Consider the following 19618-nt stretch of genomic DNA (forward strand, 5'->3'; position numbering starts at 1 on the left):
AAAAATTACATGGTGACAGATAAGTCTATAATGTTTAAAGTTAGAAATCTTCATTCAAATTGCAGTTAGCTCCTGTTACTCTCCTTTGTTATCTGGTGTCTAACCTGATCACAGTTTAGGCTGTATTTAAACCTGATTAAAGGTTTGCTTTTTACAAAAGATTAAAAGTTAAGGTAAGGTAAAACCGTAAAAGTGAACCTGGTTATTATTTATAGCAAGTTAGTAGCAAAAGTACGTTATATCCTTGCAAATAGAAGAATTGGAAAGCTGAATGAAAGAGTTCAAGGATAAAGCAGGTATAGTTCCTGTGAAGGCACATTAAATCAAGCAAAGTGATAATCACCCATTTCTATCAGCTAGACCGAGACTTGTCGAGAGAGCGACAATTACTGATAACTGTTGTCCTCTAAAAATCATAGCTCTGGAGATGAAAAGGACCAGCAGTGGGATCTGAGTCACCCATTCACTGGAATGCAAATATTGCCAAATAACTCAGAGTAACCTTTTAAAATAGTTTTATTCCTTTTTAATCAGTCTTGCCCAGAAGCAGTTTTACATTCCATCTTTAATGCTTCTTGGCTGTTTTCAGAAGATGCAATTTGAAAGGGTAGTTACCCATCAAGAAGTGGGTGAGTCATACCTTCTCTCAGTGGAATTCTTAATTCATTTCCGTTCCTTCCTCTTTTTTGCCCCTCATCAATGACTTTAAGTCCTCCAGCTGTGTCCTTATGTGTCTTGGAAAAAGCTAGAGTCCTAGATAATGCTGGATACCAGGCCTAAGGGACAGTTTCAGAGACTTGCAGAAGTTAGGGAGAAAGCAAAAGCAGCCTCAGAAGGCTTGAAAGTGACTGACTTCTTCTTGCAGCCCTATGCATTATTTCTGGCATGCTTCAGACTTCTTGAATTTCTGGGCTTTGGCTCTAATATACTCCCCACCCATCACTCTATATATTGACCTTTTACTTCCTCCCTTAGTCAACCAGATTTTCATTGATGGTGACCAGGATCCTTAACATTGGCAGTCTAACCTAAAATATAATCTGTTATCTTAGCTATATTTTTCTTCCAATATTTTATTTGAAAAAAAAAAAAAAAAGAATTTTTCAGTGAGCACTACATACTTGTCACCTGAATTCTACAGTACATGCTTTATCACCTACTTATCCAATTATCCGTTTCTTTAACCATCCGTGGATCCCTTCTCTTTTTTTAAGCAGTTCAAAGTATGTTGCAGACTTCAGTACACTTTCTAAATATATCATCATGTACATCATTAACTAGTCCACTGTGTTATTTTCTTTTAAAATAGGTTTATATACAATGAAGTGCAAAGGTCTTAAGTGTACCATTTCATGAGTTCTAATAAGTACATATACCTGTGCATATACCTATTAAGATATAGAACATAACCATCATCCCAGAAAGTTTCCTTGTGCACCTTCCCAGTAAATTCTCACCTGTACCTCCTAAAAGCTGAGTAACCTTTTACTTTCACTTTATAATAATAATAATAACCATTATTCCCTTTTCCCTTTTTTTCCGCTTTCCATATAACCATATAGTATATACTCTTTTGTGTAAGACTTCTTTCACTGAGCATAGTATTTTGAGATTCATTATTGTGATTGGGTATTTCAGTGATTACACTGAGTAGTATTCCATTGTATGCATTGACCACAGTTTATCTGTTCAATTGATGGACACTTGGACTGTTTCCCATTTTTTGTTATTATGATAAAACTTTAGTGAACATCCTTGTACAAGTCTTAACTATAAATATAGTATTTATTTCTGTTGGGTAATAGAAGTCGAATTGCTACATCACATGTTTAATTTTATAAGAAACTGCCAGACATTTTTCCAATGTAGTTGTACTGTTTGTACTCCCACCAGTGATGTATGAGCATTTGGTTGTTCAACATACTCACCAACATATGGTGTTGTCAGTCTTTTTAATTTTAGCCATTCTAGTAGGTGTGTAATGGTATCTCATTGTGGCTTTAATTTGCATTTTCCTGATGACTAATGAGGATGAGTACTTTATTATGTACTTATGCTTTCTCTGTGTTTCCTTTGTGAAGTGTCTGTTAAAATCTTGTGCCCATTTTTTATTGGGCTGTTATAAATCCTGGATACTAGTCCCTTGTTAGCTTTTTACTTTACAGATATGAAAACCCAGTCTGGCTTGAGCATTCATTATATTAAGAATAACTTTAAGCAGTTTTTATTTTGATGAAGTCTAATTTAGCATTTTATTTCTTTAATAGTTATTACTTTTTGTATTGTCTCTATTAAATCTGTGCGTACTCCCAAGACAAGAAGATACTCTCCTATGTCTTCTTCTAATTCTAGTTTTAGCTTTTTATTTTTAGCTTGCCTTATGATCCATCTTTTTTTTTTTAAGATTTTATGTATTTATTCATGAGAGACACACAGAGAGAGGCAGGAGACATACATAGAGGGAGCAGCAGGCTCCCTATAGGGAGCCTGCTGCGGAACTCAATCCCAGGACCCTGGGATCATGCCCTGAGCCGAAGGCAGACATTCAACCACTGAGCCACCCAGGTGCTCCGAGCTTATATCCATCTTGAATTAAGTTTTATATGTAGTGTGAGGTAGGAGTTGAGGTTTCTTTTTTCCCATGTAGATAGATATCTAATTGTTTCAACAGTACTTGTTTAAAAACTTTCTTTTCCCATTTAGATTATATTGGAAGCTTTGTCAAAAATTGATTGACTATACATGTGGAACTGGGCTTTCTTTTGTTCCATTAATCTATTTTTCAATTCCTTTTTTTTTTTCTTTTAAGATTTTATTTATTCATGAAAGACAGAGAGAGAGAGGCAGAGACATAGAGGAAGAATCGTGCTCCCTGGTGTGGGACTTGATTCTAGGACCCTGGGATCACGACGTGAGCTGAAGGTGGACATTCAACCACTGAGCCACCCAGGCATCCCGATCTATTTTTCAATTTTTATGCCAGTAACACACTCTCTTAATTATTGTAGCTTTATAGTATATCTTGAAGTCAAGTAGTGTGAGTCATCTTTGTCATTGTTTTTCAAGATTGTCTTGGATATTCTAGTACCTTTTCATTTCTATGTTAATATTTAGAATCAGCCTGTCAATTTCTATTAAAAAAGTGGGATAGGATTTAAAAAAAAGTGTGATAGGATTGTGTTAAAACTATAGAACAATTTGGAGGAAATTGACAATAATATTGAGTCTTCTGATCTATGATTATAGTCTGTCTCTTCATTTACTTAGGTCTTCTTTAGTTTCTTTTAGAAATCTCCATTGTAGAGATCTTGTTAGCCTTTTTAAATTTATTCCAAAATATTTTTTGTGTTTGTAGATGCTACAGAAATTGAACTTCTTCAAAATTTCATTTTCAATTATTTACAGATAGTGTTTAGATATACAATTGATTTTTGTATATTAACCTTGTATCATATTACTTTACTAAATACACTACTAGTTCTAAAAGTCATTTTTGTAAGTCTGCTAGAATTTTCTTCATAATCATTTAATTTGCAAATATAGTGAGCTTTAATTTTTCTTTTTGGATTTACATGCTTTTCTTTTTCTTGCCTTATTGTCATGGCTAGGACATTAGTACAGTGGTAAATAGAAGTGGTGAGAGTGAGCTTATTTATCTTACTCCCAGTAACACAAGGGAGACATTCAGTATTTCAGTATTAACTGCAGTATTACTTGAGGGTTTTTTTTATAGATACCTCTATTAGGTTGAAGAAATTTGCTAAGATATTTTATCATTAATTTGTTTTTAATGATTTCTCTGTATTCTGATGACCACATAATTTTCCTTCTTTAGTTTTATCAGGTAGATTACTTTGATTTTTTTTTTTTAATACTTAACTGCATTCCTAGTATAAACTCTATTTGGTCATAATGTGTTTTCTTCTGATATATCATTTTTCTAATACTTTGGAAAGGATTTTGTGTATATGTTCGTGGGAGATGGTGGTCTGGAATTTCCCTTTTTGTAATTTCTTTGTTAGGTTTTGGTATTAGTGTTTTTATACCAGCCCCATAAAAAACGTTAGAAAGTGTTTCCTCTTCTATTTTCTGAAAGTTCATATAAAATGAATGTTTTTTCTTCCATTAGTGTTTGCTAGAACTCACAGTAATATTGTCCAAGGCTGGAGTTTTCTTTATGGAAGGGTTTTAGATGATTAATTCATTTTCTTTACTAGATAAAGGGATACTCAGATTTTGTTTCATCTATCCATTTTGCCGAGTTTATTTTTCAAGGAATTTATCTACTTCATCCAAATTGTCAAGCTTTTTGGTATTAAGTTGTTTATAATATTCCCTTATTATGCTTTTAATGTCTGTAGGATCTTAGTGATCATCCGTCTTTCAATCTTGATGCTGATAATCTGTGTTCTCTCTTTTTCTTGATTAGTCTAGTAAGGGGTTTATCAACTGTGTTGTTCTTTTCAAAGAATTGACTTGACTTTATGTCCTCTACTTCATTGATTTCTGCTTTTTTATTTTGTTGTTGTTTACTTTATGGTTCTTTCTTTGGGTTTACTTTATGGCCCTTTTTCTATGACTTTGTAAGATAAAGAGGCTTGGCCATCAATATAGAACTTCATTCTTTTCTGATGTATTTAAACCTTTAAGTTTTCCTGTAAGCACTGCTTTGGCAGAATCCCACAAACTTTGATATGTTGTATTTTAAGTATTATTCCATTTAAAATATTTTTTAAATCCTTTATATTTTGACCCATGGATTATATAGAAATGGGTTAATTTCCAAGTTTCTAAAAACATTGAGTTTTTCTTGATACTTCATTGTTGTCAGTTTCTAATTTAATACCATTTTGGTCAGAGAGAGCCTATTCTGTATAATTTCAGTTTCTTGGTTTTTTTTGTGGGTTTGGGTTTTCTTTTTTTTTAAGATTTTTATTTATGTATTTGAGAGAGTGCAAGCGCATGTGCGAGAGGGGAGGAAGGGTAGAGGGAGAAGAAAGAAAGTATCCAAGGAGCCTGATACTATGCTCAGTCTCACATCCCCAAGATAGTGACCTGAGCCAAAATCAAGAGTCAGACACTTAACTAACAGCCACCCAGGATTCCAGGTTTTTAACATTTTTTTTTAATTGAGATTTATTTTGTGATCACAGTTCACATGGTCTCTCTTGGTGAAAGAAAGAATGTGTATTCTACGGTTGTTAGATGTAGTATTCTATAAATATTAGTTAAATTGAGGTGATCAGTATTGGGGTTTTTTTTCTGTTATTTCTCCCTTCGGTTGTATTAATTTTTCATTTATTTTGAGAATCTGTTATTAGGTGCATATACATTTATGATTTCTGTGTTTTCCTGATGTATGAGCTTTTTATCATTATGAAATATGGTTTATCCCTGGTCTTGAAGTCTCTTCTAATTGATGTAAATTTATTACAGTCTTTATGTGCTTACTGTTTGCCCTATGTATTAGTTTGTCCATCCATTTGCTTTCCACACATATTGCCTCTATATTGAGAGTGGATTTCTTGTAGCCAGCAGTCTATAATAGTGGAGTCTTGAGTTTTTATTCATTTTGGTCTTGTCTGACTTTCAGTTGGAGGGTTTAGTCAGTTATCATTTAATGTAATCATTGATACAATTAGATTTGCATCTACCAGTTTAATCATCCCTTCAGTTTGGTTTTCAGTAGCCAAAAATAATAGTTTTTGTGAATAATGTTATTGTCTAATTCTGTATAATGCATTTTTTCCTATTTCCTTTAGTAGGGAATGTCTTTTTAAGAGAGATCCCTTATATCTCGCATAATGCCTTAAGGATAGAGAGTACTAAGTAAATGCTTTTATTTTATTTTATTTTATTTTATTTTATTTTATTTTATTTATTTATTTATTTATTTATTTATTTATTTATTTATTTATTTATTTATTTTTAGTAAATGTTTTTAAATGAACCAGTGGAAAGAACTGTGCATGAAGAATCAGGAGAGTTAGGTTCCACGTTTATGTCTGTGATTATCTTACACTATTACCTGGTTTAAGTCACTTATGTCTTCTGTGCTTTAGTGTCCTCATTTTTAAAAACGAGAAGATTGGACCAGATTATCTCTAAAATTACTTCTTTCTCTAACATTCTATAGTTTGACGATTTCTATTGGAATAAGAATGTTTATGTAGAAGATGTATTTGCAAGTTATTTTTCATCTACCAGTCACTTTCTGACAATGACAACTTTTCTATAATGCATTTATGTATATAATCCCTTAAATTTGAATGTGAATATGTTAAAATAATGTGTAATAATTGTGATTTTTTTTTTCCTTTTCAATTAATGCATTGCTGTTGGTTCTTTAGCTGTCTGATAGCATTCTTGTCAGATGTTTAAAGAATCAAAACCCAAAATGTAATGGGTACTATTTCCTACATATATCTTACACCTTGTCAACTAGCATGATAGGGAGCAAGGGTCCCTGATTAGTCTCTAAACCAAAAGGTCACAAGGTTAGTTTTTCATAGGTTGTACTTATTTAAAAATTCAAATTCCATTTTTTTTCTGTTTCCTTGGTTTATTTTGGGCAGATCCTTTTATTTATAGACTCCCTTGACATAACAACCAATATCCAAGAAGGAGACCTGACCACTGTATCAAAAAATAAAGGGGAAAGGGGGGGAAATGTGTTATTTCTAAATCATTAAACGCCCATCTAGGTCATTCTTAAGTCTAGAATATCACAGCACAGCATTGTACAGAGAATGAAATTTTATTGAGATACTTTACAGATATGATTTTAGCAAAAAAAGAATTTGTGTTGTGCTACTACTGAGGAATTGCACCAATAACCCCAGATGTTATTTGGCAATTGAAACCAATATTTGGCTGTCCAGGGATTTTGTAAATTCTGCTTCCTGATTTTGAGATTGTAGATTCAGAAGGGAGTTTTATGTTATGACTAATGAAAATTAACATTTAATCTATGTACCATTTTTGTTTACTTTGTAATTGATTTGAGCAGGCTGAGGTCCATGTAGAAAGGTTCGGTAAGGTTTTCGGGGATTTAGGCCTAGAGCTCTAGTGAGATTTCATGCAGGACTAGACTAAAACACATCCAACTTTATTAATGACAGAGGTTTTAAAAGAGGACTGCAACAAATTGATAGCAATGGAAAGTGTTCTGTGATGCCATAGCCTCCCTGGAGTGAATCATGTAAACAGTTTCCAGAACATAATAGAGAGACTTTGACAGTGGTTTGCTGTCTTCCTTCAGTGTCCTCTTTGTTGAGATGCCTCAGGCAAGGAGTTAGTAAGTCATGATAGATACCATTTTTATAGTTTACTTTTTTCCTTCCATAAATAGAACAAAGAAATAATATATGTTTATGTTTCTGCCGCTTCTGATTCCTTGTTCTTAAGTGGTTCTTACCTGTGTGTCTTTTACTTGCAGCTGGATTGTTAAGCATCTCTGGGACAAGAACTATTGTATTATCCTTCCTATTGAATACTTGGTCTAGTGCAAGGCACCTTCTAGGGTTGACTCTTTGTAAGAGGAAAGATAACCAGTGGAATTATCTAGAGGTTGTCTGGGAGTAAAGAGAGACTTGTAACTTCAGTTATGCCTGATTCATTTATTCATTCTTCATATTTGTATTTTTCTACATTGAAGAAGAGGTTTTAGTTCTGAAGCCCTTGAGCAGTTATCTCTAAATGTATTCGATCCTACTGCCTTCGAGGAGCCTCCTGTCTAGATGCACAAACATCCACAAATAACAATTTTATGGGCAAGGTGCTCTGGGAATGGGAGCACAAATTATGAGAGGCTCTGAGAAGATGTCATGGGAGGAGAAATGTATTTAAGCTATGTTTTGAAGGTTGGGTAGCATTTAGTTTTTCTGTATTTTCAAATGCTGTATTTTCTGTATTGTCCCACCCCACCCACACCCTCCAACCTCATAGAAAAAATGCTGTCAGGGATGCCTGGGTGGCTTAGTGGTTGAGCATCTGCCTTCGGCTCAGGGCATGATCCAAGGCTGGGATCTGGGATCAAGTCCCACATGGGGCTCCCTATGAGGAGCCTGCTTCTCCTCTGTGTCTGCCTGTCTCTCTCTGTGTCTCTCATGAACTAATAAGTAAATCTTTAAAAAAAAATGATGTCAGCATAAGTTATTGGCTTCAGTTATATTTGGCTTTGCAGAGCATATTAGCATCTTTTATGGTTGGAATACCCACCGCAGCATTCAAAAAAGTGTATGTTTAACATAGCCTCACAATTGTGGGGTCCATACTTATTTAAGATGTCTGTAATATCACAAAAAGAGCAGTGGAATTGGAATCAAAAGACCTGGGTACATCCCAACTTTGTCTCTTAGAAGTAAGAGATAGAGGCTGGAAAATGTTTGACACATTCCTAGGTGCCCAAGAATTTAAGAATTCTGTGGCCCCCCAGAAGGGATGGCAGTTGAAGTAGGTATTAAAGAAGAGTAATACTATAAGATGGCTACCTAAATGATATGGTTGGTTATAGCAGGCACCTTCACCCAAAAGTCGTATTTTACTTAGACTAGTTGACAGCCTTTATGCAAATATTTGCATATTAAAGAACAATCATTAATATCCTTACACCTCAGTTAAATTAAGAGACAGGCTCAGTGATGGTAGGACAAAATGTAGCATTAACAAAATTCCTAATAAAGACACAGTGATCCTATAGGAAAGATGGCCATATACTCTGTTCTTTAGGAAAATACCCCATTGGTTTTGTCTTTCATATTAAGAGTTTCTGCTTAATTGCTTTTCAAATGATACTACAATTCTGAAAAGAAGATAGTGGTAAAAGCTTTTTGTAAATATAAAATTGTTCGCTTTTAAAAACTTTATTTTTTTTTATTTCTCCATTTCTTCTGCAAAAGTAATGACATTTACTTCCAGAAGAAAGACATTTTTGAAAATGGAGTTAAATTATTGCTTGAGAATAAAGTTTGTCTCTGTCATACTATATTCCATCTATTTAGGAAGAGACCATATAATCCTTGCAGCAGCTTCCTCTCTTTGTCTATGCTTTTCGTGATCTGGGCAATAGAAAGGTTAGCTGGTGATTTTCTCTTTCCTCTCGACAGATTCCCAATTGTACAGTTAGTTGCCCATCCTCTGTTTTTTCCCCGGTGATGCAAGGTACTATTGTGCTGCTGAGTTCCCTTTTAAGAAATATTGGAGGCTCTATAAAACTATTAGTTAATAGGGAGGTTTGTGATACAATTTTGGAATGCTTTATTTACCTTCTTAAATGCAGTAGTTTTAGAGTTTCCTACTTTTGTTTTAATCAATCTTCATGTGATTTACTTTCTCCATAATATAGGAGTAGTGTAATTTTTTAAATATGATTTTCCCCAAACACAATAATTGATATTCGAAGAAAATTATGTTTATCCATGGCATTATATACTTCCATTACTGCAGTTCTTGATTCCCACATATTCAAGAGGCTTGGGAGTTTCTGATTTGGTTGTTTCAAAGAAGCCTAATAATTTAGTATTCTTTCTTAGGCAGGATTTGATAAAATCTGAGCCCTTTTTCCTACTTAAAATTCACTTTTTAGTAACTTTGGACCATTTATTTAATTTTTAGTCCTGTTGCTTCTGGTAATCTTGTATAAAACCTTATTACAGTACTAAACAGTACAAAAGAGTTTGAATGTTGAGAATCAAAAATTTCAGAATCAGTCCTCCAGTTCATTGACTCTTAACCTTGTTAATAACTGTTATGAATAAGTCAGTTTTTATTGACAGTTAATGAAGAAGTGAACCTAAAGGAGTAGTTATAAAATTGTGGAAATCTTATGATTTTTATACTTTAAGAAATTACTATGAAATTCTTTGAAAGGAAGGAAATTAAACAGCAAAAAAGAAAATAAGTGTTCCCCCACCCACCCACCCAAGGAATTGGGAAAGTTGTAGAAGGGTTAGAGAAGTTGAAAAGAGAAATCTGATGCCCCTTGCTGAATTGTCTAAGCAGTGTGATGAAGTGAAATTTGGAACAAGGCAAGGGTTTGGAAGTCAAGTGGACCCAATTTCAAATCCTGACTTGGATATTACGAGCTCTTGTGTTCTTGGACAAGCTGTTTCATCTCTTTAGAACTCAGTTTCTTCATCTGTGAAATGGAAATAAGACATACATCATAGAGCTGATAAAGCATTCTGTTTATACAGAGTGTATAGCATAACACTTGGCACAGTAGCCTCTGTAAATATTAGTTCCTGTCCCCTCACATCAGCAGCCCCCTTAGCAAGTCATTTTTGCTTCTCTGGATTTTTGGCCAGCAGTAAAACCATTAACTCAAGCAGCTTGAACCTAAAGTGTTACTCACTACTTTGATACCTGGTATTAGTGAAAGAGAAAACCAATGCCTAATTTAATAAAGCATTGCTAAGATTAATAGGCTTGTCAGAATGACTTGTGTGTATATAGAGACATTTTATCTAAGTTATTCCTATGATCATTATACATATCTTCCTCCTCCCTTTTTTTTTCTCTTATTTAACATGACATAAAATATGGAGTGGGAAATAAAGCAGATAGTTTTCATGTATATGAAAAGTGGTTGTCAGGGTTTCCACAGTTGAAATCACTGCTTTCAGGGAAATTATGGTTGCACCGTACTGCAGGAGGAGGAGAATGATAGTGATAATGGTAACAGTACTGTGTGCCAGTTCACTCATGTCAGTCCTGTGAGGTATGGCTCCTGTTAGCCTCATTTTGCAAATAATGAAACCAAAGCACCGAGAGATTAATAACATTCCTATTTGCATAGTTAGAAAGTAGCCAACCCAGAATTTGAATTCAGACAGCCTGGCCCCAGAGGCCACACTCTTTACCACTATCTTATACTGGAAGGATTTAGAGAAGACAGTCCTTTAAATGGGAGCAGATGTCCTAAAGCTGTGGCAAGTTTTAGATTTCACTTTTAGATTTGTTCTGCAGGTATTCTGAGAGAAGCCTCACAAAGTGTATCGGAATTACTATCGAGACCAGACCAGATTATTGTATGAAGCGACATTTAAGTGACATGTTGACCTATGGCTGCACAAGGCTGGAGATAGGGGTACAGAGTGTCTATGAAGATGTGGCCAGAGACACCAATAGGTAAGATGGGGGCAAATGATTTCACACAAGCCTCCTTCTATTCCCGTGGATTATATCTATGTTCATACTCATCCTCTCCTCTTTCCTATCAATCTTAAAGAAAGAGACATAGGTATTCTTTTCAGAGTCATCCTTCTATCTCTGCTCTTGATTTCTTTTTCCCTTCCTTACTTCCAGTCTTTTCTCTCCTGGTTCTTTTCCAGTAGCCTGTAAACATGCTCTTGTCCCTTCCTGTTTTTGTCATAAACAGCCTTTCCCATGTGGAAAACATGGGCAAGGCAGGGCTCAAACTCGGTCATCTAAAGCAGGAAAGAAGGCAAGAAGAGTTTGAACAAGAAGGAAATTAGGATATTTAAAAGATTGGTCTTTGTGAAGCAGATGCCAATTAGCAGAGTAAGAGAGTGGTTGGTGAGCAATGGGTATAAACTTTGAGAAATTTGGGAGCGTAAGAAAGGATAGAAATAAGGGTTGATAGAGCCATATGAAGTTCCCTTGTAGAACTCTAGAAATAGATCACTGAGTTGAGGAGAAAAGACACACATGAAAGAGTAGCTGTATGAGGAACTTTATGATTAATTGGTAAGTTAGAAAAAAAAAAACAAAAGATTTCAAGTGTTTATGAGGCAGCAGAGTTCATTGCTTGTGGATATAAAGGCAGGCTTCAGAGAGTTGGTATGTGTTCAATTGGACTTTAAAAGCTATTTTACCAGTAGGGGCAGACATTTTGGGGGGCTGTAGTAAGAGAAGGGAGTAAAAGAGAACTAGGGAAACATTCATTGGTCAGCATCTTAGAAACCATCAGAAGAATGCCAAGCTAAGGAGGGAGGAGTCTTTCCTTTAGGTACTAGCAGTCTGTTGGATACATTTGAGCACAGAGGATTGCACAGATACCAGGCTTAAGAAAGATTAACCTTAGAATGCACTCTTGTAGGGGGAGTCCTGAACTGGAAACATTGGTTGGCCTGCTGCAGTGATCAAGGGTTGTACCCATGGAGATGGGAAGAGTCTCTTTAAGATAGGAAAGCTTTCTGAAATGAAAAGAATGACATCAGACCTGAGACTTACAGGAAGAATATGCTTCACATGGGGAAGAGAAAGATTATTTTGGGCAGAAAGAAGCATATAAGCAAACTCCTGAGGATGGGAGCACATGGCATATTGAGGGGATTCAGAGTAGGTTACCTTGGTTAGAGTGTAGAGCATGAGGTAGGAGAGTGGTGAGAGGTAAGGCTATAAAGATAAGTCATGATGGCCAAATGATGCTCAGGGAGTTTGGGCTTTAATCTGAGGACAGGCTGTGAGCTAAATTGTGATAGGAGCATATCTGCATTTTAGATATCTTTGGAAGGATAATTTGCACTAATTTAAATAAGAAAGGATATCTTGAAAAGAAGTGAATGACAGTGTTTGATGACTGGAAGTAGGGGAAGCTTAGAGGGAAAGTGAGTTTTGGTTTTGGATGTACTGAGTTCTAGGTACTTGTGAAACAACCATTGAAGGTTTGCGTTAGAGCAGAGATGTCCAAAAGAACATTCTGTGATGATTGAAGGGTTCTATACCTGCACTGTCCAATATGATAGCACAGCTGAGGGAATGGATTTTTCATTTTAATTAATTTAAATATAAACTGAGTAACTACATGTGCTCTCATATAAATTGGGAAGTGATTAGCAAAAAGAAATTAGAAATGGGTTAATGGAAATAGATGGGAACATCCAGAGTGGGATGGAATCCATGTTTCTAGGATTTGTGTGTGTGTGTGTGTGTGTGTGTGTGTGTGTGTGTGTGTGTGTGTTGAATAAGAATGTCCTAGAGGTGAAAGGATTAACATAGGGCTTCAGTTTTTAGTAGCTCCAAACTGTTACTAGGGCTTGCTTGTACTTGAATGTGGTACTAGAATGTTAAGATGATTTACCCAGCTGGCCCCAAATGATTATGCCTTGTCACTAAAATCCACTCTTCTCACTTTTTTAATGACCTTAGAGACGACCAGAGTGCAATCTGTTTTGTATGTAGGTGTCATTCTTCATCTCTCTCTCTCTCTCTCTCTCTCTCTCTCTCTCTCCAGATAATTTCAAAAGATTTTTAAATGAAAGAGCATAACAAGAGGCTGCTTCTACTTGGTTTTGAGCTCACTATTTTTGTTTTTTTAACTTAAATATTTACATTAGTAGGCTTACTTCAGCTGATGATGCTAAACCAAATAATTTTAGTGTACATTAACTCTGGTTAACCCAATCATTTACAGTCAGAACCTTGAGTAGGTACATGGGGAATTTCTGAGAAGTATCTCAGCAGTGAAATGATTTATTTCCAGGCCTTCTCAGAGCTAGAGATATAAAAATGATTTTCTGAGATTTTTATTCCCTAACCATATTATTCTTCATTATAAAACTACTATTACACATCTCAGAGATTGTTTTCCCTCTGTTCCTTGTGTTAACCTTCTTGCTCATTTATTTATATAACAGGTAGTGAATTTTCTTTCCTCAGGGGCCACACTGTGAAGGCAGTATGTGAGTCATTCCACTTGGCCAAGGATTCTGGTTTCAAAGTCGTGGCTCATATGATGCCTGATCTGCCAAATGTGGGACTAGAGAGAGATATTGAACAGTTTACAGTAAGTGTTGCCTTAAAACCAAGGACTTTAGAGTGCCTCTGCATGCTACGCTACCCTCTCTGCTCTTTTTGATTATTTACTGCTAATTTTCCCCCATGATTAAAGCAATATGTCCTCATTATAGAATACTAGAAACACTATAGTGAAAGAAAAGTCATTCACAGCCCCAGCACCAAATAAAACTCTAACATTTTAATATACTTCCTTCTAGGATTTTTTTTATGCTTAGACTTTTTGGAGGGATGAGGTGGTTTATACATATATACACACAGACACACTTAGACTTACGTATATGGTAAGTAATTATTTTAATGGCCTTTTCACTTAACATTATATAAACATTTATCTGTGAAATATATATAGGATGGTCTCTGTTAACATGTTAACATATTTAAATGTGTACTTAATTTCCACTGAATAAATATGCCATACTTTGCTTAACTCCTTCCAAGTTTTTTCAAATTGAAGGTATTGCCAGTTTTTTATATTGTAAATAGCACTGCAGGTAAACAATTTTATGCCTATAACTTTTTGTAATATTTAGGATTATTTCTTTAGGATAAATTCCCTGAAGTAGAATTATCAGATAAAGCTATATCTCACCATATTACTTAGTTGTTTTTCAGAGGGTTGTAACATTTTAGTCATTTTAGCAGGGTTATCTTTTTCCCCAAATAATTCTTTCCTGTTTATGTATTTACACACACACACACACACACACACACACACACACACACAGATATAATGTTTGTTTTTGCTAATTTAGTGGATAAAAGTGCCATTTCAACTTGTATTTTGTAATTCTAGTAATATATTTTTCAGATTTGCATGTAATAATTCTTTCATTTTCTTGGAGTTGTGTGTTTTTGTTCTCTGACCAATCATTCAATTGGATATGAATATTTTTAATGTTAATTTAGACGAACTTTCTTAGGTAAGGACATTGTGGATTCATTTTTTTTTGATAGTTGTTACAAATATGTTTGCACAATTCACCTTGGGCCTTTCATTTTTATATCTGTTGTCAAATCCATCCCATTTATTTATGATTTCTTCAGATGTTTCTGAATTTAGAGCTGCCTTTCTCTTCAAGGAGAGATTTTATTTCATTAAATAGTGAAAGAAAATATTTGAGTTTTCTGTTCTTTGAATTCTTTTTTTTTTTTTTTAATTTTTTATTTATTTATGATAGTCACAGAGAGAGAGAGAGAGAGAGAGAGAGAGAGGCAGAGACACAGGCAGAGGGAGAAGCAGGCTCCATGCACTGGGAGCCCGACGTGGGATTCGATCCCGGGTCTCCAGGATCGCGCCCTGGGCCAAAGGCAGGCGCCAAACCGCTGCGCCACCCAGGGATCCCTGTTCTTTGAATTCTAATATCTAACTCTGGGTTGGTTGGTTTTGGTCTTTGTTTTTTGGGTTTTTTTGGTTTTTTTTGTTTCTGTTTTTGTTTTTGTTACTCTATCACATGTTTGCTTGATCTGTGTTCCTGTTGTCTTAGAAAATGAGATTGATCAGAACTCTTTCACCTTCAGATTCTCAACTAAAAAAAGTACCTTTGGGATATTTGTTTAGAGAAGAGGATGAAATTTATCAAGTTATTTTCATTTATTTATCAAGTTTATTTTCAAATAAATTTATCAATTTATCAAGTTATTTTCTTCGTAAAAATACTTTATTTTACTCTATTTAGAATTCACATTGTCTTATTTGTAAACATATTTAATAATTCTTTCCTTTTAAAAAGCTTATTTTTACAATTTTTAAGCCAATGAATTACAACTGAAGGCCAATTTATAAAATAGTGCTAATTCATAAATGTCCCTGTTACTGATTCTCCTGTGTTCTCTGTGTAAAGATTTTTGAGTCTAATAGCCTCTCCTCAGTAGTTAATAGCCAAGTACTTAGACTCCTGAAAGGCCCCTGAAACACTTTTCTTTAGCCCAGCTCCTAGGTGGACCAGAGATATAGCCAGTATTCATAACTTTAAATATCCTTAGAAAAATATATGGCATATTTCAAGTAATAGCAAATAACTGAGTCTTTCCATTCATTTTCCTTAGTGTCTTCAAAATAAAGAATAGTTCAGTGATGATAATGCAAAGACAACCCTTTGTGTAAACAGATCTATCTTCTTGTTTGAAATCTCAGAAAAACTCAAAGGGAATATGAACAGACCGTATGCCTTTTCTGACTGCGTCTCAGCAAATAAATGAGTGACAAAGCTAACATTTCTCTCTAGAGCAAAATTCTCTACAGAATTAAATAGTGTTAAAATAAAGAATTTCTACAAGTCAATAAGAAAAAAGCAGACAGCCCGGTAGAATGGACAAAAACACGTGAACAAGCACTTCACAAATAGGCTATTTAAACAGCCAGTAAACATATTTAAAAGTTCTCAAAGTCATTAATCTTCAAAGAAATGAAATTTAGAACTACAATATATTCCTACCATATACTCACCAGAAAAGGTAAGAATAGCTAAAATGAAAAAAGACAAAATCAAGTGTTGCTAAGAGTATGGAGCAACTAGAATTCTTCATTTACTGCATTGGTATGTCATGTTTGGCATTATCCACTAAGGATGAATATATATGCATATCCCATGACCTAGCAATTGTACTCAATTTCAACAGAAACGCCTACCAGTATTTGTGTACATACATTTGTGACCAAAAGTCACAGTCACAATTTACTACTGTTAGTAATATCATCAGAGTGGCAACAAGTATCCATTAACAACAGAATGCATGAATAAATTGAGGAATCATACAGTGAAATACTAGAAATAATAATAAATTTATTACAACCTTATGCATCCTCATGACTGATTCTTTTTAATATAAAATTGAGTGAAGGAAACTAGATCCAAAAGACTACACATACAATTCTGTTAATATTATGTCAAAAAATTTGGGTGGAGTTGTAACTGGAAACAGGCAGGAGGTGAACTTCTAACGTTTTGATATTCTTTTTCTGAATCTGAGTGTTGGGTGCTAGTTACATGACATGTAAAAAAATCTATCAAGATGTACACTTAGGGTTTGTGTACTTTTCTGTATCTAAGATACATTCTAATAAAAGTTCACACAAAAACTTTTAAAACTAGTTTTTGTTTAGGAAGTCTTATTTGACCTATTTGAAATTCACAACCTTTCCTGAATTAGTAAGCAATATATTTTATACTTTTTTAAAGATTTTTATTTGATAGCACATGAGTGGGTAGGTGTAGACTAGCAAAGGGAAAGGGAGCAGACTCCTCACTGAGCAGGGAGCCCAATGGGCTCGATCCCAAGACCCTGAGATCATGACCTGAGCCAAAGACAGATGCTTAACCTACTGAGCCACTCAGGCACCCCTCTTTTATACTTTAAAAACTTTTTCCCCACTTTATTTCATTGTCCCATCATTAGAAACCCACAGATATATTTTCCTGAATTAATGTGTTTTGTTCCATAGGAAGGGTTGCTAAATTGGGGGTCTGCTCTTATAATTACAGAAATATACCAAATGTTATTTCTGTAGAGGGTGGGATGGCCTTGCCTGGCATAGATCCATAAAGCTACTACCCAGCCTGCTGAGATGTCACAGCCATATCTTGGGTTGTATGCCTATAGTGTGCTAATTGTGGGACCCAAGGAATTTAACAAAAATCCCCTACCCCTGGACAAGCAGAGCAGGACTAACTCCATTTTGTGCTACACCCGCCATCTCATGTATAACCCCCAATTGCTTAAGGCGCTCCCCCATCCTAGTCAAGCTGCTGAGCACACCCTTACCAGAAACTGGCTTATAAAAATGTAAACCCCGCCTTTTGCCCACCAAACCTGTGCATCGATTCTGACCAGATAGGCTAGTTCAAAAGGTTCCTGTAGGGCAAATTGTAATTCAGTTGGCCACCTGCGTGTGGACCGACATGACTGTGCAACTTTCTGTGTAAGTTACAATCTCATGGGCCACTGGCCCCTATAAAACTGCTACACCTCTTAGCCTCGGGGTCCAAGTCCCTGCTCCTCTGTATCGGGTATACTTGGACCCAAGCTCGAGCTTGTTAATAAACCCTCATGTGCTTGCATGGGTGTCGGCTCCTTGGTGGTTTCTCGGATTTGCAGTCTTGGGCACAACACTAATTATAAATTGGCTTAGACCTCACACTTTGTTGTTTAGGACAACTCTGGGTCACTACTCTTAGTATCTGTTTATTTGCATCTGTTCATGACAAATTCACACTCTTCCCTAGTGGTAGATGCAGAGCTTGTAGCTGTGTGTGATAAATAGCAATTGCTTATATTTTCCAGGAACTCGGAAATGAAATTTTCTTTGTCCTTATAAAGCTGAAAGTCCTTGTGGTGGAAATTTAGGAATTTATCCTAAAAGTATTGACTTCACCCTTTCTACCTATTCTCAGATAGGACTTATTACTCAAAATAACATTTAGTTGTTTTGGTGGCTTATTCCTTTAAAAATTAGACTGTTCTTGAATATACAAGCTAAGATTGCTGAAAATGCTTGAAAAGTATCTGTTTCTCTTTCAAAGTCCATTAACATGACACAAGTTCCCTTTTTTTTTTTTTTTTTTTTTACACTGAGCCAATCTGATTAAGTTACTGTTTGGCAGGGATGGCTGGTGGTATTTGTTGTTACTTGTTTTTAATGTAAAGGTTTATTACTGAAGATAGTGGCATAGGATACAGGTCATAGTAGTATTCTATCAGAAAAGACCACCTGTTATAGTCTCCTCAGTTGAGGAAGCAAGCCTGATGAGATTAAGCAACTGTTCAAGTCTGTGGTGAGTCTCAGGTAGAACCCAAGCTGTAACATGAGCACCCTTTCCATGGCTTCCCTTTCTGTGGTAACTTTTTTAGGTGAAGGGAAGTCTGTTTGACCATGAGTGACTGCATGACCTGAATGATGTTGAAATATAAGTCAAGTTGGATGTTAACAAAACTTTAAACCTCATTCTGTTTTTAGTTACTTTTTATTTGTAGTAAAGGGATACATGCATAATGTTAAAAGTCAAATTGTACCAGAAGACCTGCAACGAAAGACAGTAATACCTTCCTTTCCTTTTCCTTGAGTGCACCCAGACCGTTTTACAAACTCTCCAGTGTTTCTGCTCCCTCCTTGCCTTCATTCCTCAAACCCACTGCAGTTTTAGTTCCCACATCCCATTGAAACTCTTCCCTCAAATATTGTAAGATGCTTTCTAATCTCCAGATGAAAAGGATATTTCTCTGCTGTCATGTTATTCAGTCTTAGCATTTGTTGTTGTTAGAGACTGTTTGCATTTTAGGATTCTCACCTCCCTGGCTTTTGTGACTCTACTGTCTCCTGGCTCTCCTCTTACCTCCAGGACTCTTGTTTTGTTTTGTTTTGTTTTGTTTTGTTTTGTTTTGTTTTGTTTGGCTCTATCTTCTTTATGTTCTCACAACTTAAATGTAGGTTCTGTCTTTTGCACTCTTCTATGTGCTTGCCTTTCTTCTGTAATTCTAACTTGACCACTTAACATTTCATTGAGTCTCATTTTCTCTCTAGCCTTAAGCCTCAGGCTCCTAAGACCAATTACTTAATACTCTGCAGCTAGCACCAGATGTCTTCCATGTAGTTAGAACTTAATATATCCATTGTGGACATATTTATCCTTTTCCCCAGCAGTCTTTTCCCCTTTTATTTCCTTTCATATTTCCTTGGTGGCCTCTTCATCCACATATTCTCCCTAGCCAGAAATTGAGAGTTTTTCAGGAGCAAGTTGAGAATATTTGGACTCTGGAGCCAGAGCACCTAGTTTGGATACTAGCTCCCACTACTTAGCAACAGACCGTTTGACTGCTCTGTTCCCCAGTTTCCTCATCCCAAAAATGAGGTTAATTA

General features: G+C 35.4%; 1 protein-coding gene across 4 annotated transcripts in view; it reads left to right on the plus strand.

Annotated features, from left to right (window-relative positions):
* Positions 1-19618, plus strand: part of ELP3 (elongator acetyltransferase complex subunit 3) — a 91231-nt gene that overhangs the window by 29913 nt on the left and 41700 nt on the right. For all 4 annotated transcript variants that reach the window (XM_026007863.2, XM_072719568.1, XM_072719569.1 and 1 more), the window contains 2 exons: positions 10969-11130; positions 13624-13750. In XM_026007863.2, coding sequence (XP_025863648.1) covers positions 10969-11130; positions 13624-13750 — 289 coding nt within the window. The remainder of the gene's footprint in view (positions 1-10968; positions 11131-13623; positions 13751-19618) is intronic.

The sequence above is a fragment of the Vulpes vulpes genome, chromosome 9 (assembly GCF_048418805.1).
Source record: "Vulpes vulpes isolate BD-2025 chromosome 9, VulVul3, whole genome shotgun sequence".
NCBI lineage: Eukaryota > Metazoa > Chordata > Mammalia > Carnivora > Canidae > Vulpes > Vulpes vulpes.